Source organism: Protopterus annectens, chromosome 3.part0, assembly GCF_019279795.1.
Source record: "Protopterus annectens isolate FY-2018-M chromosome 3.part0, PAN1.0, whole genome shotgun sequence".
In the NCBI taxonomy this organism is placed as follows: domain Eukaryota; kingdom Metazoa; phylum Chordata; order Ceratodontiformes; family Protopteridae; genus Protopterus; species Protopterus annectens.
The window spans coordinates 388,870,394-388,895,513 of NC_056731.1; the positions used below are offsets into that span (position 1 = coordinate 388,870,394).

Consider the following 25,120-nt stretch of genomic DNA (forward strand, 5'->3'; position numbering starts at 1 on the left):
GCTGTCAGATTAGTTTGCAGAACATATTGGATCATCTTGTCCAATGTTTTGTAAGGAAAATGAAGAGTCGGCATGTTAAACATTTATTGCTACCTTTGGTACTTGTTAGTGTGCTTAGCAACAGGTTTGCATATGTAGTAAACTGACTAGGTTAACAACAGAGATAAAAGCTATGCACAACAAATTCTTGATATTCAGTGATTTTCTTAAATTACATCTGTTTTTTCTCATTTTGTTAATTAACAGGAGGTGGAATCCAATGAAGAGTCTACAGACGAGTCTGAGGTAAGGTACAGAAGAAGTATTTTGTTCTAGTAAGAACTACAGTAAAGTAAATGTTTGTCCATTGTCTTGTATTGTTTCCATAGTTTGATTGTTAAATCAGTCTGTGGTAACCCATCCAAAGAAGCCTGTTTGTTTCCTGCTCATAGTTGTGTGTGTGTGTGTGTGTGTGTGTGTGTGTGTGTGTGTGTGTGTGTGTGTGTGTGTGTGTGATCACTACGAAATCCCGAATACTTGCTTTACCAAAAACCGGAATCCCAAGGCCGGATAACTGAAAGACGAGAAGCGCAAAATTTGAAATACCGAACACTACACTAAACATACACCATACACATACACACACCGTCACCCAAAACACAAACCTACACTACATAAAAGTAGGGGGGGCAAGCCCTCCTGCACCCCCCATTTAAATATTCCAACTCCAAGGTTGCACTATACAGACAAACACACGAAAACACCACCACACACCTACATTCCCTGCACACACACACATCACAGTCGCAACACACACTAAAGCCCCTAACCAACACAACCAAACATAGATACTTACCTAACCTCCTGACATCACCGTACTTCGCGATTTTGAAATTTGCGCATCTGGTCTTCCGGTCTTCTCGTCTTTTGGTTATCTGGTCTCGGGATTCCGGTCTTGAGATTTATTTGTTGGCATTTGATTAATGGGTAAGTCAGACTGGGTAGAAGCCGATTTTCAATGGAAGCCCCGGGAGAAAAGCTCAGAAATATTAACAAAACATTTTAATAACAATAATTTTACAGTCTTGAAAAATAATACAAAAAGATCTACAGTTTCGATAATTAATTATACCAAATTAGATATAATATGAAAACAATGGTTAAGAATAGGTACACATTATGGGATAATTATTTAATATTTAGAGAAATTTTAGCCAGTTTATAGAAAAATCATAGGTTGTTGTGTCTTTCGGCTTTTCCCAGTTAGGGGTCGCCACAGCAGAACTCCGGTCAGCTAATGATTGGCAGTGTATTTTTAAGTGCCGAGTTGCCAGCCCTGATGCACAACCTTCAACGAAGGTACACCCATTCACGCATGTCTCCACACACAGAAGACGCTCTAGCTGAGAATCGAACAGGACAACGTCTTACTCTGAGGCGACAATGCTAAGTTACTATAATAAAAGCAGGAATGAAGGCTTGTGTTATATTTAAAGAGAATGCCAGGGGAGAGAAATTGATAGAAGTAAGGAAATGATTAAAGACAGGAGATGTAAGGTGTGAATAGGTACTTCTTCACATTTAGGTATATATAGTTTATCCTGGTGTTGAGCAAGAACAGAGACAGATTTTGGCTAGGAAGTCTTTCAGAAAGGCTTTAAAAAAGGATTAGAGGGATGGTATTGACCTGATGGATACAGGTAAGGAGTTCCAGGCCTTATCAACATGGTATGAGTACATTTTTGCGTGTGTGTGTGTGTGTGTGTGTGTGAGTGTGTGTGTGTGTGTGTGTGTGTGTGTGTGTAAATTAGAAATGACAGAAATGTTACAGAACACAGCTCTTTTTAGGGTATATATTTTTAAAAACTGTTGAATTTTTTGCGGTTTTTTTGGACTGGGTTAGTCCCACTACGCAAATGATCTAGTGAGATATTATTAAAGGTCTTGTACCTGTAAAAGGTAAATGGCTGACAGAAACTACAGTGCTGTGATCTGCTCTACCTCCCACCACTAAATGTAAATCTAAAAAAAAAAACTTCTGATCTGATGGCTACAGGGGTGGTAGGGCAGGTCTAGTCGCACCACTGCAGGCAAACAGAATTAAGTATTTATAAGAACAGAGCACAAATGTGAATCAGTAACCAACTTACTAAATGTAGCCTGGCTTCAAAAGTGCAATTTTACCATTGACATCCATGAATAGGCTCCACAGTTAAGACCCCACAGAATAGTGTTTCTAACCTAGCTCCCCAGCCCCCTCAACACTCTAGTGTCAGAGCCTTTCACTTCCTCCTTGTCCCCAGTAAGTGCATTTATGTTAAACAAACTATGGTGGTGCATTTGTTGTTCTTTTTAACAAGTTAAAACAGTTTGAAAATAGTACAAGTCAGTTTTACAGGGAAGGAAAACTGTAGCAGTACATTTTGCATGGTAATCTGTGTTATTTTGGATGCCAGTTTTATTTGCTTCTTTATTTTATTGAACTGTTTGTTCACCAGGTTGGTAGGATGATCATCAGACCTTTTTCAGCCCTGATCTGGATTCACTATGGAGCCCATGCAGAACAGTTCACTTAAAAAGTTATTCACTAAGTTAGTTAAGGTAACTCAGGAGTAGACTCACTTAACAATACATTAGGGAAGAAAAAATCATATTCAGTACTTTTTTAGAGGGTAGGGTAAATAATAAGATGGCTGCCACACAAATCAAGTCTGTACTTGTTACATGACAGAGTTACCTAAGATAGTTGGCAATCAGTTTTACAGTGTCATAAAGTTTTAATGGCTTTTTTTTCTGGTCAGTGTTGTGCAGTTTTCCTGTTTCTGTCAAGTGTTATGCCAAAACAATACTTTTCAAAAATCAACTTAACATCACTACTCAACCAGCATGCCCAAACCAAAATAGCAAAACAGAAGCTATCATTATTAAACTCCAACTTAATACCAAAAAATCTATTTACATTATTTGTTTGTATCTTCCCCCAGGTAATAACATCCCAATATTAGAAGACTTTCTAAGTTGGGTTTCTACCACCTACCCCCAAGAAACCATAATTCTTGGCGACGTTAACATAGACTGGAACTCTATTAATAATGACAATCCCTCCTCTCATATTAACCTACATGGTTTCTCACAAACTATTACCTCAACTACAAGAGTCAATAAGCCCAGTAAGAAAGAGAGTATACTAGACTGGATACTCACAAATAAAGTTAACAAACAATATAAAGTAGGTACTTTGCCAGATGACATCAGCGACCACTCCTAACCTACATTACTAGACTAAAATCAGGATATGTTAACCTCCCAAATACAAGACTAATTCGATCTCAAAAGCATTTTAACATAGACCTCTTTAAAGCTGATCTGAGAGCATGTAAATGGAATTGTTTAAAATCACTTCCCCTGGAGGAAGCAGTATTATTTTTTAATACTACATTCTTATCCATACTTGATACACATGCTCCTGAGCGCTCTATTAGAATTAAGACCAAACCTGCCCCATGGCTGACCTCCAATACTAAAAAACTTATGCATGCTAGAAACAAAGCGTGGACAAAATGGAGATGTGATAGACAAAACCCTGATTTAGTTAATTTCCGCCAGCTTAGAAACCTTGCAAAAAAATCAATAATCTCTGACAAGAAAAACTTCTACTGTAAACTTCAGGAAACTCATATTAACAACTCCAAACAGTTCTGGTCCTCAGTAAATAGACTTCTCTCCCCAGGGACTGCTAAAACTCTTTCCCTCTAAATGCTGACCCAGAAACCCCTCTCCAGACTGCTAATGTCTTCAACTCTTTTTTCTCTGAAACTATTCAATCCTTAGCCAAACAAATGAACCCTAACAACTCTCATATACCAACTACCATAACTACCTCCTCTTTTAACTTCTCTCTAAAACCTATATCTACCTCTTTCATCTATAAACTCATTCAAAAACTGAAACCCTGTACCCCTTCTGCTGACAAGCTCCCTTCTCTGTTCCTTCAGAAAGCTGCCAAAGAAATTGCATATCCTATATCCTTACTTATCAACAGAACTATCCAAGAAGGAATCATCCCTGATATCTGGAAAGTATCCTATATTATCCCACTGCATAAAGGAGGTAACTCCCTTGACCTTTCCAACTTTAGACCAATTGCCCTTCTCTCACCCCTAGCAAAGATCATGGAAAAATGTATTCATCAACAACTTGTACACTATCTCTCTCTTCACAGCATAATAGCAAACTGCCAGCATGGTTTCAGACCCCACCATAGTACCACCTCTGCCCTTCTATCCTTTGTAGATACTATCAACAAAAATCGAAACAACAACACTCTCTCTTCCGCTCTTTTCATTGATCTCTCTAAAGCTTTCGACATGGTCAACCACTCACTCTTAATTCACATTCTTGAATCTCTCCTTGTGATAAACTAGCAACTAATTGGTTTAAATCCTATCTTAGCAACAGACAACAAGCAGTAATATGGGAAAACCATATCTCTTCACTCTTGCCTATTTCCATCGGAGTTCCCCAGGGCTCCATTCTGGGTCCACTCCTGTTCTCCCTCTTTATTAACGACCTTCAGACTGCTATCCCACAAGCTACCTGCATACAATATGCTGATGATTCTACCCTTATCTGCACAGCCCCTTCCTCTACTGAACTGACCTCATTGACCCAAAAGACCTTTAACACAGTAGAAAATTGGTTTTCTAAACGGTTTCTCCTACTAAATGCCAAAAAAACTAAACTCCTCCTCTTCTCCCCCACCACTCGGTCCCCCCTTTAAACTTTACCATTTCTTCAAATAATGGCACTATCATCTCACCTGAACCAACCACTAAACTCTTAGGGATAACCATTGACAATAATCTTTCCTTCGATCAGCACATTAACAACACCATAAAGATTGTTAACAGGAAAATTGGATCCCTATATCGCATCAAACCTTTTCTAACCCCAGCAACTAGAACCAAAATTGCACAATCTCATCTCCTATCTACTCTCCTATATGCTTCCCCCATTTATACAAACCTTAAGAAAAACAATCTCAATAAACTTGCAACTTGTTATAACAACATAGCTCGCTTCGCCACTGGTAACCCCTTTAGGACCCACCATTGTACAAACCTAAAACAACTTGGCTGGCTCGAATTTCAAAACTACCTAATAATCCCTCAACTCACTATAGCCCACAACATATTACACCTTCCTGACAACACCCCTATACTCTCTCAACTTCTAATCCCTTACAACAATCTCAACTCACTTCGCTCCTCTAGTAAACTCATGACAAAATCTATAAAGGTAAACAATACAGCAGGTGGTTCTCTATTCACTAACACTATAGGAAGAAGTTGGAATCTCTTACCTAGTGACATAACCTTGACTACATCCCTGCCTCAATTCAAACAGAAAATCAAACTTTACTACCTAAACCATTGGCTTTGTTCCTGCAGTACACCTGACTAACCTTTTCTCTTACACACTTCTTATCTCTACCTGTCTCTTTTTCCCCTCTTTTAACTGTTCTAATCTAACTATGCATAATTTATGTATAATTACTAATAAGTAATTACTGATATGTAATGCTAATATGTAATGAACTGCATACAGTAAATGAACTGCATATGGTAAACTTGTTTCTCTTTAAAATTTTCTTTCCCTCTGTATGGTTTTTTGACTTCCAATTTTTGCTATTTCTTAAGAGTAATGATTCTTCTATGTAATGTACTTAGTATTTAGTGGAGCTTTTCTCCTCGGGCCTCTGCTGAAAATGGACATGTATCCAGCCAGACTAGCCCGGTCAACAAATGTAAAATAAAATAAAAATAAAACATTGCCAGCTACCCCTCAGACTCTTGCATTATTTTTCTTAAATGGGTATTTTTTTAATGTGGTCTTCTTGATTCCTTCCAAGGTTTATTGAATGTAAATGTAAGGTAGAGGCCTATTCTAATATGCTGAACCAAGCATAGAAAATGCTGTCACTCCAGTTTTCCCTCCAAATGGGTAATGATTCAGTGAGCGTGAGTCTTTATTGTTTCTTTGGGAATACATTGGCTCCTTAATGGATAGCCCTGATATCATTGGGTGTCCCTTGAACATAGTGGTGGCAATTAGAATGGTGGCACTAAGTAGTAGTCAATGCGATTTTTGTACTAATGCACAATGATGTGGGTATAACCTGCATATCTTATTTATTGTGGTCCTGAAAAGGTAAGAATTGGTGCTGGAGTGGAGGGCTGTAATGGCAATTCCATAGTGCGGCTTAAGTAACTGTACGTCTCTTGCCATAGGTCAGTTTTTGATGTAGAGAAGTAAAAGAGCTGTCTGCGTTCAATAACAGGATGCCATCTGCTTACAAAGTACAGTTTAATGAGGAAAGATCTTGATTTAAGTCATAATGTAACAGAGAAAATAGCACTGGTCCTAGCACTGACTACTTTGGTATAACATAGCAAAATATGAAAGATGCAGAATATACAAAAAAAATATGGAGCGGAATTTTAAACTTTCCTCACAAAGAATTTGTAAGTTTAGCAAGTTTTACACTGGAAAAAAAAATTTAAACAGTTACTGAAGTTATTTTGAGGGCGTTCCATAACTGGATTTTGCAACGTGTGAATTTTGGGTCTGAAATACATCTGACCGTGATGACTATGAGAAAAGGCTTCTGGAAGTAGTGTAAAACAGCATCATGGGTTGCATTTTTTCTAGTATATTAAATTGTTTCATATTAACTGTAACTATATCTTTCTGGTCATCATAAAATCTGATTTAAGGCTCCTTGCTGGAATTGTGAGATATTTAATTGCAAGTCCTGGAATTCGGAAAAAGTATGAAATTACTATAGAACAATGAATGTCAAAATTTACAGTTGTCTTTTAAAGTTTTTTTTTCAGGGGGTACTAATAAAACTACAACCCCTACCACTTACATATACTAACTCTGAGATTGCTATACCTGAGAGAAAAGGTAATGCTCTAAAACTCAATGATATTGAATTCCTTCAGAATAATATAACCTCCTCCTCAAATTACTATTGGTAAATCATTCCCACAACTTTAATTGTCCTTGATGCTCACCTCAGTGATATAGACTGGTCCCCTTTATAATCTCTGTCAGGCCTCACCCTTGTTCTTTCATTCTTCAGCTATGTCCTAGAAACAGTGCTGGAGTATCTCCGTTCCGTCACACACAGAAGACTCACGGCTCATCTGTGTCTGTGGATTACAACATGTACTAAAATGTAATGAATCAGAGACGATACACGGAAAGCCTAGAAGCAAACCCAATGACAAGTTGCATTTGGGTCACCCTGCCCATAAAAAGCTAACTAGGGTACTCATCACAGCACTAAAACCTATGTTCTTGAGACAAAAATAAGTTGCCCTCTCTAGCAAGCCTAAATCTTTCTGGAAAAAAATAAAGCTGATAGGGCATGTTAGCAATCCTGCTTTAACTACTAATGAAACACCCTGTGAGTAAAAGTATAACCTGTGCAGTACAGTAATTAACTGATACAGTTTCTCCTTCCTCTACTACTATACATGTCCCAGCTAATGATACTGCCTCATAGCTATTCACAGTGGATGAATATTCCATGGCATTTTCCAAATTTCTGTCAAAGAAAGGAAATCTCTGTTAATAAAACATAAACTCCTCATCTGTCAAGTACTGTACACTTCAGTCCCTTTTTCTTAGAAACTTGGCTGAAAAAATTACTTTGCCGCTCACATCTGGAATATCGTTTATCATTGTTGTTCTTCCAAAAGTACCCTCTCCCACTGAAATCAAGCACTTTTTCCAATTTATGGGTCTATAGTAAAAGTCTTATTGAAAAATGTACATGCAGTTATTTGAGCCTTTGTTGTGTCTTTAGCACTAAAACAGCCTTAATGGCTGCTATAGATACATTTTACCGTAATACCGGTGAAGGCCTCATTTTATCACGGGTTTGTTTGTAGACGTTACCAGAGCATTTGAGACTGAAAACTGTAATATACTGCTCATCCTGATGATGAAGTTTAATTTTAGGGACAGCACAATCAAATGGTTTCAAGCCTTTCAAGTTAATGCTAATCATGCTTTTTCAGAAAAAAGTGATCCTCTGTTGGAGCTACCCAAGGCTCTGTTCTAGGTCCTCTTCTGTTGTCTTTCTCTATTAAAGACCTTACTTCTACCCTACCCTATGCTGATGGTACCATGTATGCAGATGATAAATTGCTGAACTCATTACAGCCGAGTGGCGTCTCCAGGCGTTTCTGCAGTTACACCCTCTAGGCGTCAAATATTGCCTGTTCATATTTGCATTAATAATTCCAAAACCATGTTACATACAAGGTACTGGAAAATTTTATCTTGAAGCATACATGATAGCAAACACAATTGTATTGATATATGACCTCTGTCAATGGGTATTTGTTAAAAATGTAAGATGATAACTTCAACTTTTAAATGCTGAAGCCACGCCCACTAGGAGTTAAAGGTACACAGTTAAAAGAGCTCTACTGGAGGGAATGAGAAATCACATTGCAAGCAAATTTGCAAGGAAACTTTCTCCAATCACTTCTCAGAATCCTTCACTAATCCCTGCTTGTGGTTTTCTAGAAGCAGACTACTAATTAACTCTTCTCCAAAAAAATTAATGTTATGTTATTTTTGACAACACAAACATCACTGAATACGAGTACCTGGCTCATCTAACACCTAGTGCCATTCCCTTATCTGGCACTCACTTACCCATCTGGCTGATGATCCTAGATCTATTTTTTTTGGTCTCTGTCCCTCAGCTTTCAGAAAAAAAGGTCCATTCTAATCTTGGCTGTTGCTTCCGAATGTAGGAACAATTCAGGTCCTTTTTCTGTTCTGTTTGACTCTAAGTTGAGGGGCAAAATAAATAAATAAAAATTAAAAATGTCCTTTTCTTAAAGTGTGCCCCAACTCATACCACACTGCAGGGCTTCTGTCCTGCACTCTCCCAGTTGTGCCCCCCAGCAGTGTGTGTGTCAGGGGTGGCTCTCCCTTGCACCTGCCCTAGCTACATTTTTGTACCCAAGTCTCACTCTGGATCCTTGCTTAACATTCACAACTCATTCAGACAATGTAACTAGCAAATTTATATAGTAACTAAAACATGTTACAGGATTTCTTACATCCTTGCTCTTATTGCCCATACAGGTATAGCAAATATGTACTTCTCACAAAACTAAAGTATGGCCTCCCATTTTAGCTCTTCACTGTTTGTACAATACTGAAAGTGTGCATGTAGTTGTAAACACAATATGCAGATTTTTGTTATTGGCTGATGCATTACGCACCATTGTGATCTGCTAAAGAGCCTCAAATGACTTCTAGTCCAAGCAGGACTACCTTTCTTTTAGGAACTTTACTATTCAAAATAATAAATGTAAGTTGTTACCCATCTCTGAAAGTTAAGGTTCCAATTAACCAGAAATCCCACACACTCAAAAACAGTCAAGGTGAAACCATCATTTCAAAACAGTTATGGAAGAAAAAGCCTTTTCCAGGACAGGGCATGAAATGTAGAACCACCTTACAAATGAAGTAAGAAAGTTGCAAACTTTGGAAACCTTAAAAAAACAATTAAGAACACCTCACAAAAAAGCCATGTGTTTTAAGATGGTATATATTAGTGCATTTCAGTATCTGCATAGGGATTGAATTTGCACTTATTGTATAAATTATATATTGTGTATTTCATTTTTACAGTTATTGTTTTCAGCATATTTTACTTGTATATAGTGATCTTCTGTTACATTACTGTTTTATTATCTGCATGCCATGTATTCTACCTGTATATAGTTTGATCTGATGTTGTCTTTCCATACATTCCTTTACATATGGTTGTTGGGTTCAACATTGGATCCATCTTTGGCCTCTTCAAAGCTTAGGATCCAATGCTCAGGCTCCTTCCCCTAGCCATAATTCCCCTGCTTCACAGGAACTACCCCAGATCTTGTTTGCCATTCTTCAACAGCTGATTGGTTCTCTGGTGCTGCAGGCCTTTTTTTTGGATTTGGAGTCAAACATTTTTCAGATAAACCTTTTTCTTCTGTTAGGTATGTGTGTGTGTGTGTGTGTATATATATATATATATATATATATATATATATGGGTTACAGTCAAAAGGTCGACATTGACATGCACGACAGCCTCCTCCTCGAACATGGTAGGAACGACAAGTCGGAATGTCGACATGTGTACGTCCGTTTAGAAAGACATACACAGGGCAGGGACTCACAGCATGGATGTAAATGGGGGTTTTACAAAGTATGATCGACAGAAATTGTCGACTTTGTTGCATTGACCATGCAACCTAATTAATATGTATGAGTCAATGTTATTTGTTGTGGAAATCACCGATCACGTAAGTGATTTTTGTCTTTTTGATAGTAAACATATATATATGTGTACTGTCACGTGTGTATATGTCTCTCTCTCAAAAAAATATGTGTGTACACACATGCATATATGTAAATTATATTTTTCTCAACTTGTTTCTCTTCTGTCCCCCCCCCCAAAAAAAAAAGAACCTCTATAGAGTACCATTTAGTTTGATCTTTTTTAGTGTTGTAGTGTTTTTCCTTGTTGAACTCTTTTCTGGTGATAACAATTTTTATTGGGATTTAACCATCTTTTTTTTTCTGCTTTTTTTTGTCTGCTACTATGTGCTGACATTTCTTGTCCTCAGTATATTTGAGAAGCCATTAGGTTTCAAAAAATGTGTGGGCTGCTCATATTACCTAATACTGATGCGCATTATAGGAGCATCTGCTTGGGTCCAGCTCATCTTGACATAACTTGTAGCATCAGTGAGGCCTTTTGGACTAGAAGCTGGTGGAGAGGAGAAACAAACTCATTCATAAGCGTCTGATTCCTCCTACTTTGAGTACTAAAACTTCTTCCCCTTCTTGGCCCTCTTCTGTAAGATCAGTGGCTTCTTCCCCTTATTCTGCTTCTCCAGCAGTTAAACAGAAGGAGAAAGTGGAACAACATAAACTTTCAAGAAAATAGTTCTCTGGATCCAGTGCCACCTTCTGCACCAGTTCCAAAAGAGGCTAAACATTTCCCTTGGATGCATTAGTGATAAATCCTGTGGTACCTCCCACTCAGTTCACTCTTAAACTGGTGTCTCTGAGGCGTAGATCCCCCTGTCCTCCAGGATCAGTTCCATCATTCTAGATTCCCATCTTCAGCATCTTCAAAGTCAGTTAGATCTTCTAGGAGTCTCACTGAAGAAGACATGGACAGAATGATGCAGTTTTCTTATGGATCCAGATCCATTTGGGGGTACTGCCAACCACCGGTGGATCTAGTAGAGATTACTCCCCTCAACACCAACTAGTTGCTCCTTCTCTGATCTGACTCTGGGATCAGAGCCCCTGAACCTACTTTAATCCAGAGATGATTTGTCTCAGAGCTAGGCTTCGTGTCATCGACTCTGGTCAGTTTTTGTTGAGTTCAGAGCCCTCCACCTCCCAGAGACGTAATCTGTGTTTATTCCAAGAGTTTAGGTTTGGTTACAAATTCTTGGGATCCGTTCCTTCCTCTAGGAACCTCGACACTTGACAGGTCATCTCTGGTGACTTCCTAGGATCCAAGCTGAACAGCATCCAGGGCTGAGCTAGGATTCTGGATACAAAGGAGAAGTTCCCTGGATCTGCTATGGGGTTGGCTTTTGAGACATTTGATTGGGTGATCTCCATGCCAAGAACAAGATCCTTCCCTTAGTTGTATTCAACCCTCCCCTATGGTATCTACAAGGGTCTGCAGCCTGAACATCTAGTCCTGTTGGGGCAACCAGTTACTGATAGCTTTGAATCCATTCTCCCACTTGAGACTATTTTGGTTTCTAAGTCCTGAATAATCCGCAGTTGGGGCACCAAGGAAACAGAAGTGTAAAAGGAGACACTTGTACTCTTCAGAAGAGTCACCTACCACTGATACTGATTTTGATGGAGAAGATTGCCCCAGATCCCCCTTGAGGACATCTCATTTGAAGAGATCCTGGAACTACTTAGGCAGAAAGGGTTTGGTCTTACCAGACATCTTCTTCAGAGGAATTAGTCTTCCTCAAGGCTTTTGACTCTGGCCCATCTATGTCATGGGTGGTGGTTCCATATTGCACATGAGAAGGTAGACCTTACTTCATCCCAGCCATGGAAGGAGCCTGATCCAGTTGAGCCTATCCCTAAGAAGCCAGGCAGTTATTTGGTGGCCCCAAAAGATCATCCACATTGGAGCATGGACCGAGCAGTGGGTTCCATGGTGGTAGCGGGAGCCACCAAAAAGGAGCTTGTGAGGGAGAGGTCCTCAGTTCATCCACCAAATAGGAAATCTTGAGCCTTGACCAGGTTTGGGAAGCATGTTTATGCTTAATCTACCTTTTTGATAAGGGTGCTCAATTATTTGGCACATTTTGCATCTCTGTATAGAGATTTGGTTAAGGAGGTTTTCAGTTCTCTCCCAGAGATCTTGTCTATGAAGAAGAAAGCCCTTGATCACCATGTGGCTATACTCCTATCCCTTTCCAATGCTTCTGTGTGTTTCATATCTAATGCCACAGAAGGGGTGTCTAGAGCAGCTGACTCAGGTATTTCCATCAGGAGGTATGCCTGAATGCAGCTTTGTGGTTTCACTGAGCACTTCAAGATGTCCTCTATTAGTGCTTAGTATGATGGATCAGACCTTCTTGGTCTGAAAGTTAAAGAAACCATCTCCAGTAGTGAAGAGTATGGTAAAGCTCTGTTTGCCATAGAGCTCAAATTCTCAACTCCCCAGCAGACTTTCTCCAGGCATCAGAAGGTGAGGAAGAGAATATTGTTCAGAAAATCTCAGGAAGTTTCATCAGATACTTCTGGAGACAAGAGTTCCCTGTGACACTGAGGGAAACTCAAACAGTGGACGTTGCCCAAGAGGCAGAATTGGTCCTTATTAACAGGGCTTCAGAGGTCTAGTCTTAGAGAAGCCCTTTCAGTGGTTCTGAAAGGTTGCAGTGCTGCCCAACTCTGGAGACAGTTGGGAGGGGTGGGGGCTTGTCTCTGCATCCCACTACCTGGACATCCATCACCTAAGACAAGTGGGTACAAAGAATAACAGCTACAAGCTATTTTATCTCTTTCCACTGTCCTCCCCCGCCTCAGAAGAAAATTCCTGATGTTCCACCCCCACAAAGGGAATTTGCATGTTCTGAAATGGAGTAGATTATTCAAAATTAAGTCATCCAAGAGTTCCATCCAGAACGTACTCAAGATACTTTTTAGTGCCATAGAAAAGTGGGGACCTAAGACCAGTTTTGGATCCAAGTCGATTAAACAGATTTTTAGTTTGAACCAAGCTCCAGATGGGTCATGGCTCAGTTATTCCTTCCTCTGTTGAAGAATGACTGGGTGTGGCTTGATAGATCTCCAGGATGCATAGTACCACATCAAAATGGACAGGAAATCCAGAAAGTGTCTTTTCTTCTGGCTGGGAACCGGTCACTACCATTTCAAAGCTCTGCCCTTTGATCTCACCAAGTGTATGGCAGTATACCTACTTCTGTAGGGATTCTAGGTGTTTCCTTATCTGGATGACTGACTCATTACAGACCCATCCAAGGATCTACTCTTTCTTGCAAGGGATTGCTTGCTCTATTTGTGTATCAATCTTGGAATCACAGTGAATCTTCAGAAGTCCCAGCTTCAGCCAACTCAGTCCCTGGAATTTATCAGAGCTCATCAAAAGACAGCAGTGCTCACTGTGAAGCTTCCTCAGTCTTGCATCCTGTCTCTACATTCACAAGCTCAACAACTTCTAGCTCAAAAGAAACCACTGGCTAAGTTGGTTCTCTGCCTTCTAGGTTCTGTGTCTGCCTCCAACTGGTCCCTCTAACCAGGTTTTACATGAGAGTAGTTCAACGGACACTTTTAGTACAATGGTCCATCAGGCATCAATCAGTGAATCATCTGATCATTCTTAGTCATTTGCAGACAATACATTCACTGGTGGTCGACTACCCCTCTACTTCAAGAGAGATGTAGTTTTATGGAGGAGGGCATTATTTAGGAAGGGCAGTCAAGGGCACATTGTCTCCCCAATAGGCCTGTCTACATATCAGTATCTTGAAGAAGAGTGCAGTACTCTCAGTACTGCAGGCATTTCAGGACGTTCTTTCTTGGATGTCATCTCCATTCAGACAGACAATACGTCTGTCGTTTGGTATATCAACAAGCAGAGAGGAACCAAATCTTACCTATTGTGTTGAGAGGCCATGGGAGTTTGGCAGTGGCTGATATCGTCATGTCACTTTCTGCTAGCAGTGCACATCGTGGGGAAAACCAACATCCTGGCAGACTGGTTGAGCAGAACCATTCTACTCCCTCATACGTAGTCCTTCAGTCCTCTTGCAGCAGAGCAAATATTCAGCCTTTGGGGGCATCCATGCTGTGACCTGTTTGCCTCTCCCATAAATACGGAATGCAACAAGTTCTTTGTTGTGATCTCCAGTGAGGGGGAGTCAACCAAGGATGCTGTCATGCACTCTTGGCCCCCAAGACTCCTTTACACCTTTCTCTTATCCTGTCGTCACAATGTTTCTACAGAAGACAATGGCGCTGAGAGTTTCTGTCAACCTTATAGATCCTCATTGGCCTCAACAGTTGTGGTTTCCCCTTCCTCTGGTGTCATCTAATTCACTCACCTTGTAACCTGGGCTTGGACCCAGATCTTCTAGCTCAGCTGTCCGAAGAGCCTCACCCAGACATACTGACAGTCGAACTGACCACATGGTTTCTCCAGTGCCGATGATGGTTCGACAGTCCAGGCTTTCTTCTTCCATTGTTCACGTTTTGTTTTCCTCTCATAAACCTTCTACTACTTAGATATACAAAGGCAATTGGAAAAGATTTTCTATTTGGGCATCAGAAAAAATTACCTTGACACCATTTCAGCTCCTCTTCCTGCAGGTTTGGATTTTGTGGCTCATCTTTTTCAAAGGCAAACAAGTTATTCTACTATTAGGGTACAAATGGAGGCTATTTCTGGCTTTCACATAGGACACACCCCTGTAGCTTCTCCCAGGATATCTAAAGTCTTTCTTAGGGTTACCTTCCTGCTACGTCCCCCTCTCCAAGATCAATTCCACCTTGGAACATTACATTTGTCTTATAGTCCTTGATAAGATATCCTTTCAAACCTGCTGCTAGAGCTGATTTGAAGTACCTGTCATGGAAACCTTATTTTTGGTGGCCCTAACCTCTGCAAGAAGTATTTTTGAGCTGCAAGCGCTTTCTTCAAAACCCTTACCAGGGATGCAGTCGGGGCACCATGCGCAGCACCACAGAACTGGCATTCCTTTTAGCAAGTGTATTTTGATGTAGAACTTTAAAGGGTTTTAATTTGAACACTTATGCCACTGACCCATAATCTCTTCAACTACATGCATGCTTACTGTTTTGTCTCATCCCGTCTGAAGTTTTGTAAATGCAGTCACCTTATAACTTTTAAGAACATTGTAAGTGTTGCTTTTCTGTTGGACTGCTGTCAGTATCATATCTTTTTGCAACTGTTTTGCCATCTTTGCTACATACAAAAGAAACTTGTGTGTTCTTGTCTTCTTTGCTGAAAGTCTGGTTTTGATTTTCCCATCTGAAATATGGTGGTGAGTGTTGATCTTTCTGTGCTCTGTCAAAGTATTCCTTAGAAAAAATGTAAACACACTGCTTGTCAAAATAATGTCTTCATTTAAGCAGTCCTGAAAGTAGTCCTTGTCACAAGAAACTTTCATGAGACAGGAAGGAATTTCTTCAGAACATGTGCATTATCATTAGGATTAGTTTTTCTAGTCCAGGATTGCTGTGAAAAGCTAATGGTGTATGTTATACCTTCATTAGTGTTCTCTGTTCTCTTGACCATATGCTGCTATTCAGAAGCTCCAAGTGCTATATATTTTTTTTATTGTCATGACCTTGCCTCCGCTTCATGAATTTTTCGCACAGTACACGCAGGTACCTTAACTGTTTATTCTGTGCATTCCTGCTTTGTTTTCTAAAGTCACTGATGTCTCTAGTAACAAAAGCAGTGTAGTGGTAGCAGGAGTTGCAGAGGTTGCTTATGAGTGATCAAAGCTTCACTGCCTCAATAATGCGTTCAAAAAAGGAACAGTGTTGTAGTCTGTGTGATTCCTGCCCCTACTGTTTCTGCTTTTCTGTAATCATAAGGATGGTTCTTCTGACCTGTGTTGCCTCATTCTGAAGATATAACCCTGTAAGCAATACTCCTTTTTTTTGCCATTTCCAAAAGCTAAAAATCTTGTTTTACTTATCTGAGTCACCGAAAACTAAAGTTTATGTTTGTGATGCCCTTGTTTCTTTTCCCCACGCATTTTCTAAACTTTTTACCTTTTGTGAGAGTTGAAGTGATAGTAGACTTAGCAGGACAGTCTAGATTTGTCTATCCCCAACAACAGTCTCCAGCTGATTCTGGAGGATCCCCGGGGGTTTACATGTCAGTTTAGAGCTATAATCTGTCTAGTATCTCTTGGGTGTGCCTTGGGTCCCACTCTTCTGGACTGTGCTTGATTCATCTCCCACAAGAGGTGGCCATGTATTTTTCTCACTAGTGGTCCAATCCACCAGCTGACTCCTTTCAGTCTGTAAAGGCAGTATTTCTACTCCAAGTTCCTGCCAGGTTGCTGACCTCCTCACTTTATAATGGCAAGTGAGACCAGAACCCTGCAGAGGAACCTTGTTTATGACACTTGTATCTATGATCTTATCCTTTTGGTCACTACCCACAGCTTGTGACCACATGTGAAGCTACAGATTGAATGGTTAATAGTATATTGATTCCTACTTCATCACCATGGGTGTAGTACAACACCTGCAGTACTTCCATGTCTGTGCCCATGTGCTGGTCCATCTGTTGCTCCCATTTACCTTTACTCATAAACAAAACCGCAGGCCACATAAACACCTCCACTGAGATAGCTGCTTCTCCTTACTTGGAGAAAGCAGTATATATATATATATATATATATATATATATATATATATATATATATCTATCTTTGGACTTTCAACAGAAGCCCATTTCTAATATGGATATTGCTTTTCAGACCTTCCAAGAAGCCGTTTTACCCTCATGATACAAGAATTTTGTAGTGGAAACATTAATTCTTATTACTTTTCTCTTTTGCCTATCCACCTTTGACTCCTCCTTTGGCCTCTAGTTTTCAGGTCAAACAGTTTCTTACAGGCGTTCTTCATATCAGACCTCTCAGAAAGCCCATTCCACCTTCCTGGGACCTCAGTTTTGTTCTTGAAGAATTGACTGTGGCTCTCATTGAGCCTGCTGCTTCAGCTTCCTTGCAACATTGTGCTTGGAAGACTGATACTTCTTTTGGCCCTTACTTCAGCTAAGAGAGTATCTGAGCTTCAGGCTCTTATGGCTTCTCTCCTTTTTAGTTTTTCACAGGGATAGGGTGCCTCTTCGTACTAATCCTTCTTTTATGACCAAGGTGGTCAATGACTTGGCCCTTAATCAGTCTTTTAATTTGACCTTCTTTCTTCCTTCTCTCAGCCTGCTAGTGAGAAGGTACTGCAAACATTGGATTTGCATAGGCAGCTCAGATATTATTTGAGTAAGACTAAGGCTATTCAGCTAAGCAACATTTTGTTTCCTTTCATCCCAGCTCTTTGGTTTGGCAGTTTCTAAAACTATCTTTTCCTGGATTTCTAAAGCCATTTCTTTTTGTTATCCCTTTCATGGTGAATGTCTTTCCTGTTCTGTAAAGGCTCATTCTGCTAGGGCTGTTGCTTCTTCTGGTGCCTTTTTTGAAGGACTAGATACCAATTCCATCCTGGAAGGCTGCCACTTGAACTTCTGTCCATACCTTCACTAAGCATTACAAATTGGATGTTGTTTCTAGAGCAAGAGCTGGTTTCACCAGGGCTATCCTGCATGGGTTTCTAGAGTTCTCTTCATTGCCTTCCTTCTCTCAGGTTTCCTGTTGAGTTTGTGTACTCTCCCTTACCTAAGGAATACTGCAACATTGATATGGAAGGACGTTGCACAGTTGTGCAAAATATTACCATAGCAGTAGATGTCCTTCTCTTCACTGTTGCAGTATTTGCTCCCTCCTGCCTCAGCCTTCTGCTCTCTTCCATTCTTCTTGCTTTCCTAACCAAAGATTTGATTCTTTTTCCTCCTTCGGGATGCACGTCACTCCTGATCCCTAGGGACATTCTGTTCCTCCTGGGGCTTTTCATTTTGGAGGTGTTTACGTCCATACTTAACCTTTATGCCCTACGCAGGGAGCGTCAGTGTGATGTGTGACGCCTATAAACTCTAAAGGCTTTGGTATACTGATCGGACGTTGGGCTGTCCTTGTCAGGAGATGCTTCACATAATGAGTACTGCAATGCTGAAAAGAAGGACATCTAATGTTATGGTAAGATTTTACACAATTGTACTTTTCCTGAAATGGTTGTTTATAATAAGAGTCAGAGGTCCACTTGGTCCATCATGTAAAAATGAACTCTAAGAAAATGGTGAGAGAGGTCAAATTTAAAATGTTTCAGCAGTTGTAGTTGACTATTAAGGACTTTTGCTTGAGGGGCCTTGTGCAAACCCAGTTTTCCATCCTGATTGCAATGTTTACATCATGTGGTGCTCGGAGATTGTGCAGTTTGGATTTCCCTGCAGTGTGTCGCTGCAGCCAGCTTAAGCAGCGTCTTCAGCACCTCAAACCCAGGTGAGGTCATTAGGACAGGGGAAGAAATTCTTACCATTGAACAATGTATTGCAAGCCAGTTACACTGTTTTGTTCAGAAGCATATTTTGCCATCTGTTTAAAAACTGGGTTATTTCATTTACAGTCTACTGTTTCTAATCTTGATTCTCGGTGTGTCGGCTTTTCTGCACAACTATATGTACTGCTAAGAACTGAAAATTTAGACCTGCCTTCCTTAATCTGGTTGATAAAATATTTGAGCTCTCTTTGCTTACCTTAGGAAATCTGAGCTGTTTTAATAAAACATAAGGACCTGACATATATAAATTGCTCTGAAGCAAACAAAGATACTAGTTTGATAAAGCCCTCAATGCCCAAGATCTCAATATAGATCTGATTTGCTGTTTTTGTTATTGCTTTCCCTGTAAAGTTGTCATTTCCTCAGTGCATGGCAGTATAGTAACGTGCTACAGATATGTAGAGATGAGTCGATATTAAAGTAATCCACCATGTAAATCACAATCACCCTTTCAATCCTGTAACCAGTTAAAAACATTTGATTTCTGGTGTAACGTAAAAAGCTTAAGAATGTCCTTGTTGAATTTAAAGGAAATGCTAGTTTTTTAATTTTTAGTAATTGCACTTTTTCCACATTATATGGATTGTTAACCCACAAAAGTTCATTCTTTTTATGCCCGCTTAGGTAATCTTTTAAAATGTGTTTCAGTGCAGTCCAGGAAATACCACATTCTGACTTTGGTTTAGCTTATTACTGACAGTGATTTCACTGGTATGAATTGTAATTTTTAGGAAAGATGTCAACTGTTAACTAGCTTTGATTACATACAAGGCCAAATTAACAACAGGAACTGTCTGAAGACATTTAAAAACTTTATTGAACATATCCTTAAAAATAATATGCAGACAATTTAGCCAGCCCCTTAATGTATTGTCTGCCATTTCCACTCTTTGTAGGAGATTAGGGTATAGAACAGCTCTCATTGAATTGCCAAGACTCCATCTGCAGAGACTCGAACGGCTGAAAGAAAAAAGACCAAAAAATAGGGTAAAGGTGAATATTGCTTTTATCATTTCAACTTCTATTTGCAGGGGGTAACCAGCCTCCTTGCACCCTCTGATGTGTCTGTGTGGGGGGGGGGCAAGCTTACCCATGAACTTCTAAGTATACTAACTCTGAGATCACCCTACCTCTTAGAAAAAGCAATAGTCCGAGAAACAGACATCATAGATTTAATATTTGTAAATCATTAATCTGAAGTAGTTTACTTCATTTGGTCTTCAACCTGTGGGAATACAGATCCGGGCCGGCAAAGATTACTAGCATCAGCTCCGAGCTCCAGACGTCTCCCCTTACCCATAATACACCTCCACTGCCTTCCATCCCCAGATCTCGTTTGCCACGATTTGTAAAACATTGTGTATCTAGAGCTCCAGCTAACAGGGTGATTCTGACTGTAAGTTTCTCTAAAATTTGTTACTTTTAGCCATTTCAGGTTAGTATAGGTACCCTTTATCCCCTCCAAACACTTTGGCATCAAGTGTAGGTTTGTAGTCGAGTTAGTTTAGAGTAGTTTGTCTGTGGTGCCCCCCCCCCCCCTTAGTCAGTCCAGTGTGGTGAGTGTGTTATTAGCCTAAAGAAAGAAAGTTTTGTCTGTCTGTTTCTTTCTTAAGGCTTCTTTCCTTATAGTATGGCTGAAAAGCTTATCTTTAAGTGCTGCACAGAGTGTGGCAGTAAGCTATCCCCAGTGGATGGCCACACTGTGTGTGTGTGTGTGTGTGTGTGTGTGTGTGTGTGTGTGTGTGTGTGTGTGTGTGTGTGTGTGTGTGTAGTGATTAGGTGTGGCCCACGTTAATGTGGATTGTTCCGTTTGTGCGGGGTTCAATCCCTGAGCTTTGAAGGATAGAAAGGCCAAGTTGGCCCTCAAAGGTCTTCTGCCTGCCACTGAACCTCCTTCCCCATCTTCAGCTTCAATCACAGTGGCTGCTGTGACTGCCTCTCCCACTTCTCTTCCTCTGGCTTCCCCTCCCTCCCAGGCTGGGACTCAAACTCTTGCATCTAAGCCTGTGGTAGCAGAGCAGAGGAGAGGTAGAGAGCAGGAGAGAGTCGAAGACGAAAAGAGGAAGAGGTCCCCGGACCTCTTGTCCCTGAGCAAGTCTGCACGGATCCATGACTCCCCTTGCCTCCGGTCTTCGAGGTTCTCCCTGGAGCCGGAGGAGGCACGTTCAGTCTCCCGGGCCTTGGGTCCCCGACCAGACAGGTCAGAGTCCGTGGCCTCGTCACGGTCGACCCGTTTATCAGACATGGATCTGAATAAGATGATGAGGTGCTTTATCCGTACACAGATCCAGATGGGGGTCTTGCCAGCCCCTCTTCCCTCAGGAGGGGTGAGCTTGCTTCCCTTTTTTAAGCCCATTTCTCCTTCCCTGATCCGACCTTCGGCTTTGGAGTTCTCTGATCCAAGGTTGGCCTTGATCAGGGGGTCGGCGCCGACGGTCCTTGCTTCTTTGACGCCGACAACTGCCTGGAGCATCTCGGATCCGACTAGTTTGGATCTGAGCCGCTCTCAGAGCCAAAGCCTGGGTGTCAGATCTGAGGGAGTGGAACCTTTTCCATTGGCTCCGACTTTGTTGGGCCAGGTTCCCTCCCTCGGAGCTCCAGCCACTTTGGGTCCGGCTCCGATTCTCACATCTGATCCGGGGAGACCGGCCTCCTTGTTAGCTTCCCAGGAGGTCCGCCCTCCTTCTGCATTCGATGTGGTAGAATGGGTCCTCTCTACCAGATCGAGGCCCCTGACCGCCCCTCGGACTCCGCTCAGACCCCCTCGGTTCTCTCTACGGTACCCATTGTCTTACCAGAGGGACAGCCTGTGCCCGAAGAGCCCCAAACGGTTCCCCCAGAGGAACAGATGTCTTGCGAGTGCTTCTTGGAGAGCCCCACGGGAGATGTGCTTCGCAAGCATACGTGCAAGAGGAGGCACTTGGACTCCCTGGGTCCTTCACCGAGGACACAGATTTAGATGATGGGGAGGGCTCCCCAAGATCACCTCCCGACGATGTCTCCTTTGGAGACATCATGAAGATCCTGCACCAGCGGGGAGGTTGGTCTGCCCCCAAGCCCTCCTCTGATGAGTCTTTGTTTCTGAAGGCTTTCGGCATGGGCCCGTCTACGTCTTGGGTGTCCCCTCTCACAGATCCTTTAGTGGATTTGATCACCTTGCGGGCGTGGAAGGAACCAGATACTGTGGAGCCAATCCCCAAGCACCCCAGTAAGGTTTTAAGTCCCCCTATTGACGGGCCTTCGTGGAACAAGGACTCCCCATTGGACGCCATGGTGGTAGCAGCAGCCACAAAGAGGAAACTATCTCAGGAAAGTTCCTCGGTCCACTTTCCTGACTGAGAGTCACGAATGATGGACCACCTAGGGAAGCGGGTGTTTGCTTAAGCTACCTTTTCAATAAGGGCACTGAACTACTTGGCCCATGTCATGAAACTCCAATGCGACCTAGTGAAGGAGCTGGATGAGTCTCCACCCAAGTCTATGTTGCAGGAGGACAAGGCTTCATTCGCCACGAAAATGGCCACTCTGAGAGCAGTATCAAATACATCCATGCAACTCCTCTCTCATGCGATGGAAGGAGCGGCTAGGGTGGCTGGGTCCGGCGTAACGCCTGGCTCAGGTTGTGCCAATTTACCGATCCCTTTAAGGCATCCTTTGCCAATGCCCCTTATGACGGCTCGATTCTTTTCAGTAAGACAGTCAAGTTGACACTAGTCTAGAGTGAGAAGGACTGGAAGACACTGTCTGCCGTCTGGATCCGCTTCTCTAACCCTCAAAGGTCCTTTTCCCAGAACCAGAGTGGGCAAAAGAAGGTGTGGTTCCGGACGTCTCAGTATTCCCTGTATACTCAAGGCTCTTCTTCCCTTAGAGGCAGAGGGGGACAGTATGGACGCTGGCCCAGAGGCCAAGGGGGTCCGTGAAACTTCGGGTCTCGAGAACCATTCTCGGACAGACCCGGGCAGCAACTGTGAGGGGTTGCCCGGCTGCTCTACTCTGGAGGCAGTCGGGGAATGAATGTCCTTGCACCCAGCGGCATGGGAGTCCATAACAACAGACCGTTGGGTGCCTCAAATCATATCCAGAGGATATTCTACCCCCTTTTGGGTTCCCCCATATCTCCAAAACACCTCCCAGACGTTCCACCCATGCAGAGGAGGCAGCAGCACAGGAAATTTTCAGGCTGCTAGGAAAATGAGCCATTGAAACCGTCCCCCCAGATCAATCCACATCGGGCTTCTACTCCAGGTTCTTTTTGTTGCCAAAGAAAACGGGGGACTTAAGGCCCATTCTGGACCTCTCTCTACCCTGAACCTGTCAGTTGCCAAAGAAAAGTTCCGGATGGTCACACTACAGTCCATCATGCCGTACCTGCAAGAGAGCGACTGGATGTGCTTGTTAGATCTCCAGGATGCTTACTATCACATAAAAATGCACAGAAGGTCCAGGAGGTTTCTCCGCTTCCGACTAGGGGCCAATCATTATCAATTTCAAGCCCTACCCATTGGTCTCACCACAGCCCCCAGGGTATTTACCAAAGTGATGGTTGTAGCGGCTCACCTGTGGCTTCAGGGGATTCAGGTCTATCCGTACCTGGACGATTGGCTCCTCACTGCTCCCACCAGGCATCTACTTTCCCAAACCAGGGACTACTTTCTGACACTGGCCTTGAGTTTGGGTATCACAATCAACACATCCAAATCTCTACTAGAGTCTGTACAGGTGATAGACTCCATTGGTGCCAGGATAGACACACTCCAGGGCAAAATGTTCCTGACTTCGGAGAGAGTTCAAAGCCTCAGGATGCATGTCTCCCTAATTTACTGTTCTCACCTCCCGACAGCGGAATCAGTGTTGAGGGCCCTAGGCTTGATGTCGGCGACCATAACTCTTCTTCCATGTGCTCGACTGCACATGCAGTTTCTTCAGTGGACTCTAGTGGTTTAGTGGTTCCTGTTGGATTTACCACTAACCTATCCTATCCACCTAAATCAAGTGTGCCGGTCGTCCCTCATATGGTGGATGAGCTCTCCGGACATTTTGGAGGGACGACCCTTTGTTCCAGCCCCGGCCCAAACAGTGACCACGGATGCCTCCCACTTCGGGGGGGCATTGTTCGAGCAGGACAGTCCAGCTTGCACATCAATCTCCTAGAGATGAGGGTGTTTCTTCTAGTGTTGCAGGCCTTTCATGCCTTTCTTTCTCTGAGGACAATTGACATTCAATCAGACAACATGTCAGTAGTGTGGTATATCAACAAACAGGGAGGGACCAGATCTTATCCCCTTTGTCATGAGGTCATGAGAGTGTGGGAATAGGCGATCTCCACCGTTCGCTTTCTCACCGCAACACACATTCTGGGACGGTCCAACATTCTAGCGGACAGGCTAAGTCGGACCATTCTGATGCCTTACAAGTGGTCTCTGAATCTATCAGTAGCAGAACAGATCTTCAGCGAGTGGGGTCAACCTTGTTGCGATCTCTTCGCATCTCCTTCCAACGTGAAGTGCAGCAGGTTTTTCGCTCTGAACCCCCTGCCGGGGGAGTCCCCCAGAGACACTCTAGTTCATTGGCCTCCCAGTCTTCTGTATGCTTACCCGCCAGTTCCTTTCATCCCGAAGTTTCTGCAGAAAGCTTGTCGACTGGGGAGCAAGGTGATCCTCATTGCCCCATTCTGGCCTTGCCAGGTTTGGTTCCCCTTTCTTTGGTTTCATCTTCTGGCTCCCCCAAGGATCCTAGATCCCATTCAGGATCTGATCTCGCACCCATTGGGGGTGCCTCATCTGAGTCTCGACAGCCTGAAACCCACGGCTTGGCTGCACCAGTTCCCATAATTGCTAGGACTCCTAGACTTTCCTCAGTTAAGTCTATTTTGGTGGCTGCTCATAAGTCTTCAACCAGAAAGGTTTATCGCAGCAAGTGGAAAAGTTTTTCTTTCTGGGCCTCTCAGAGGAGTTTAGACCCTTTCACGGCTCCTATTTCTGCCATTCTTGATTTTCTAGCTGATATGTACCGACAGGGTACTAGTTCTTCTACTGTCAGAGTTCATTTGGCTGCCAATTCTCATTTTCATGTGGGTGAGAATTCTGCATCCTTGGCATCTTCTAGACTGTGTAAGGCCTTTATTAAAGGCACTTTTTTGCTACACCTTCCGGTCCAAGATCCTGTTCCCCCCCGTGGGACCTTACTATGGTTTTCCATGCTCTGGTTGCCCTGCCTTTCGAGCCTGCTGCTACTGCAGATCTAAAATTTCTATTGTGGAAAACCGCATTTGTTGTCACTATTACCTCTGCTAGAAGGGTTTCGGAATTACAGGCCTCGTCCATAAAATACCC

The 25,120-nt window shown here is 42.3% G+C and overlaps 1 protein-coding gene across 2 annotated transcripts in view; it reads left to right on the plus strand.

Moving 5' to 3' along the window:
• VPS41 (VPS41 subunit of HOPS complex) overlaps positions 1–25,120 on the plus strand; it is a 2,347,711-nt gene that overhangs the window by 79,128 nt on the left and 2,243,463 nt on the right. For both annotated transcript variants that reach the window (XM_044064839.1, XM_044064840.1), the window contains exon 2: positions 247–285. In XM_044064839.1, coding sequence (XP_043920774.1) covers positions 247–285 — 39 coding nt within the window. The remainder of the gene's footprint in view (positions 1–246; positions 286–25,120) is intronic.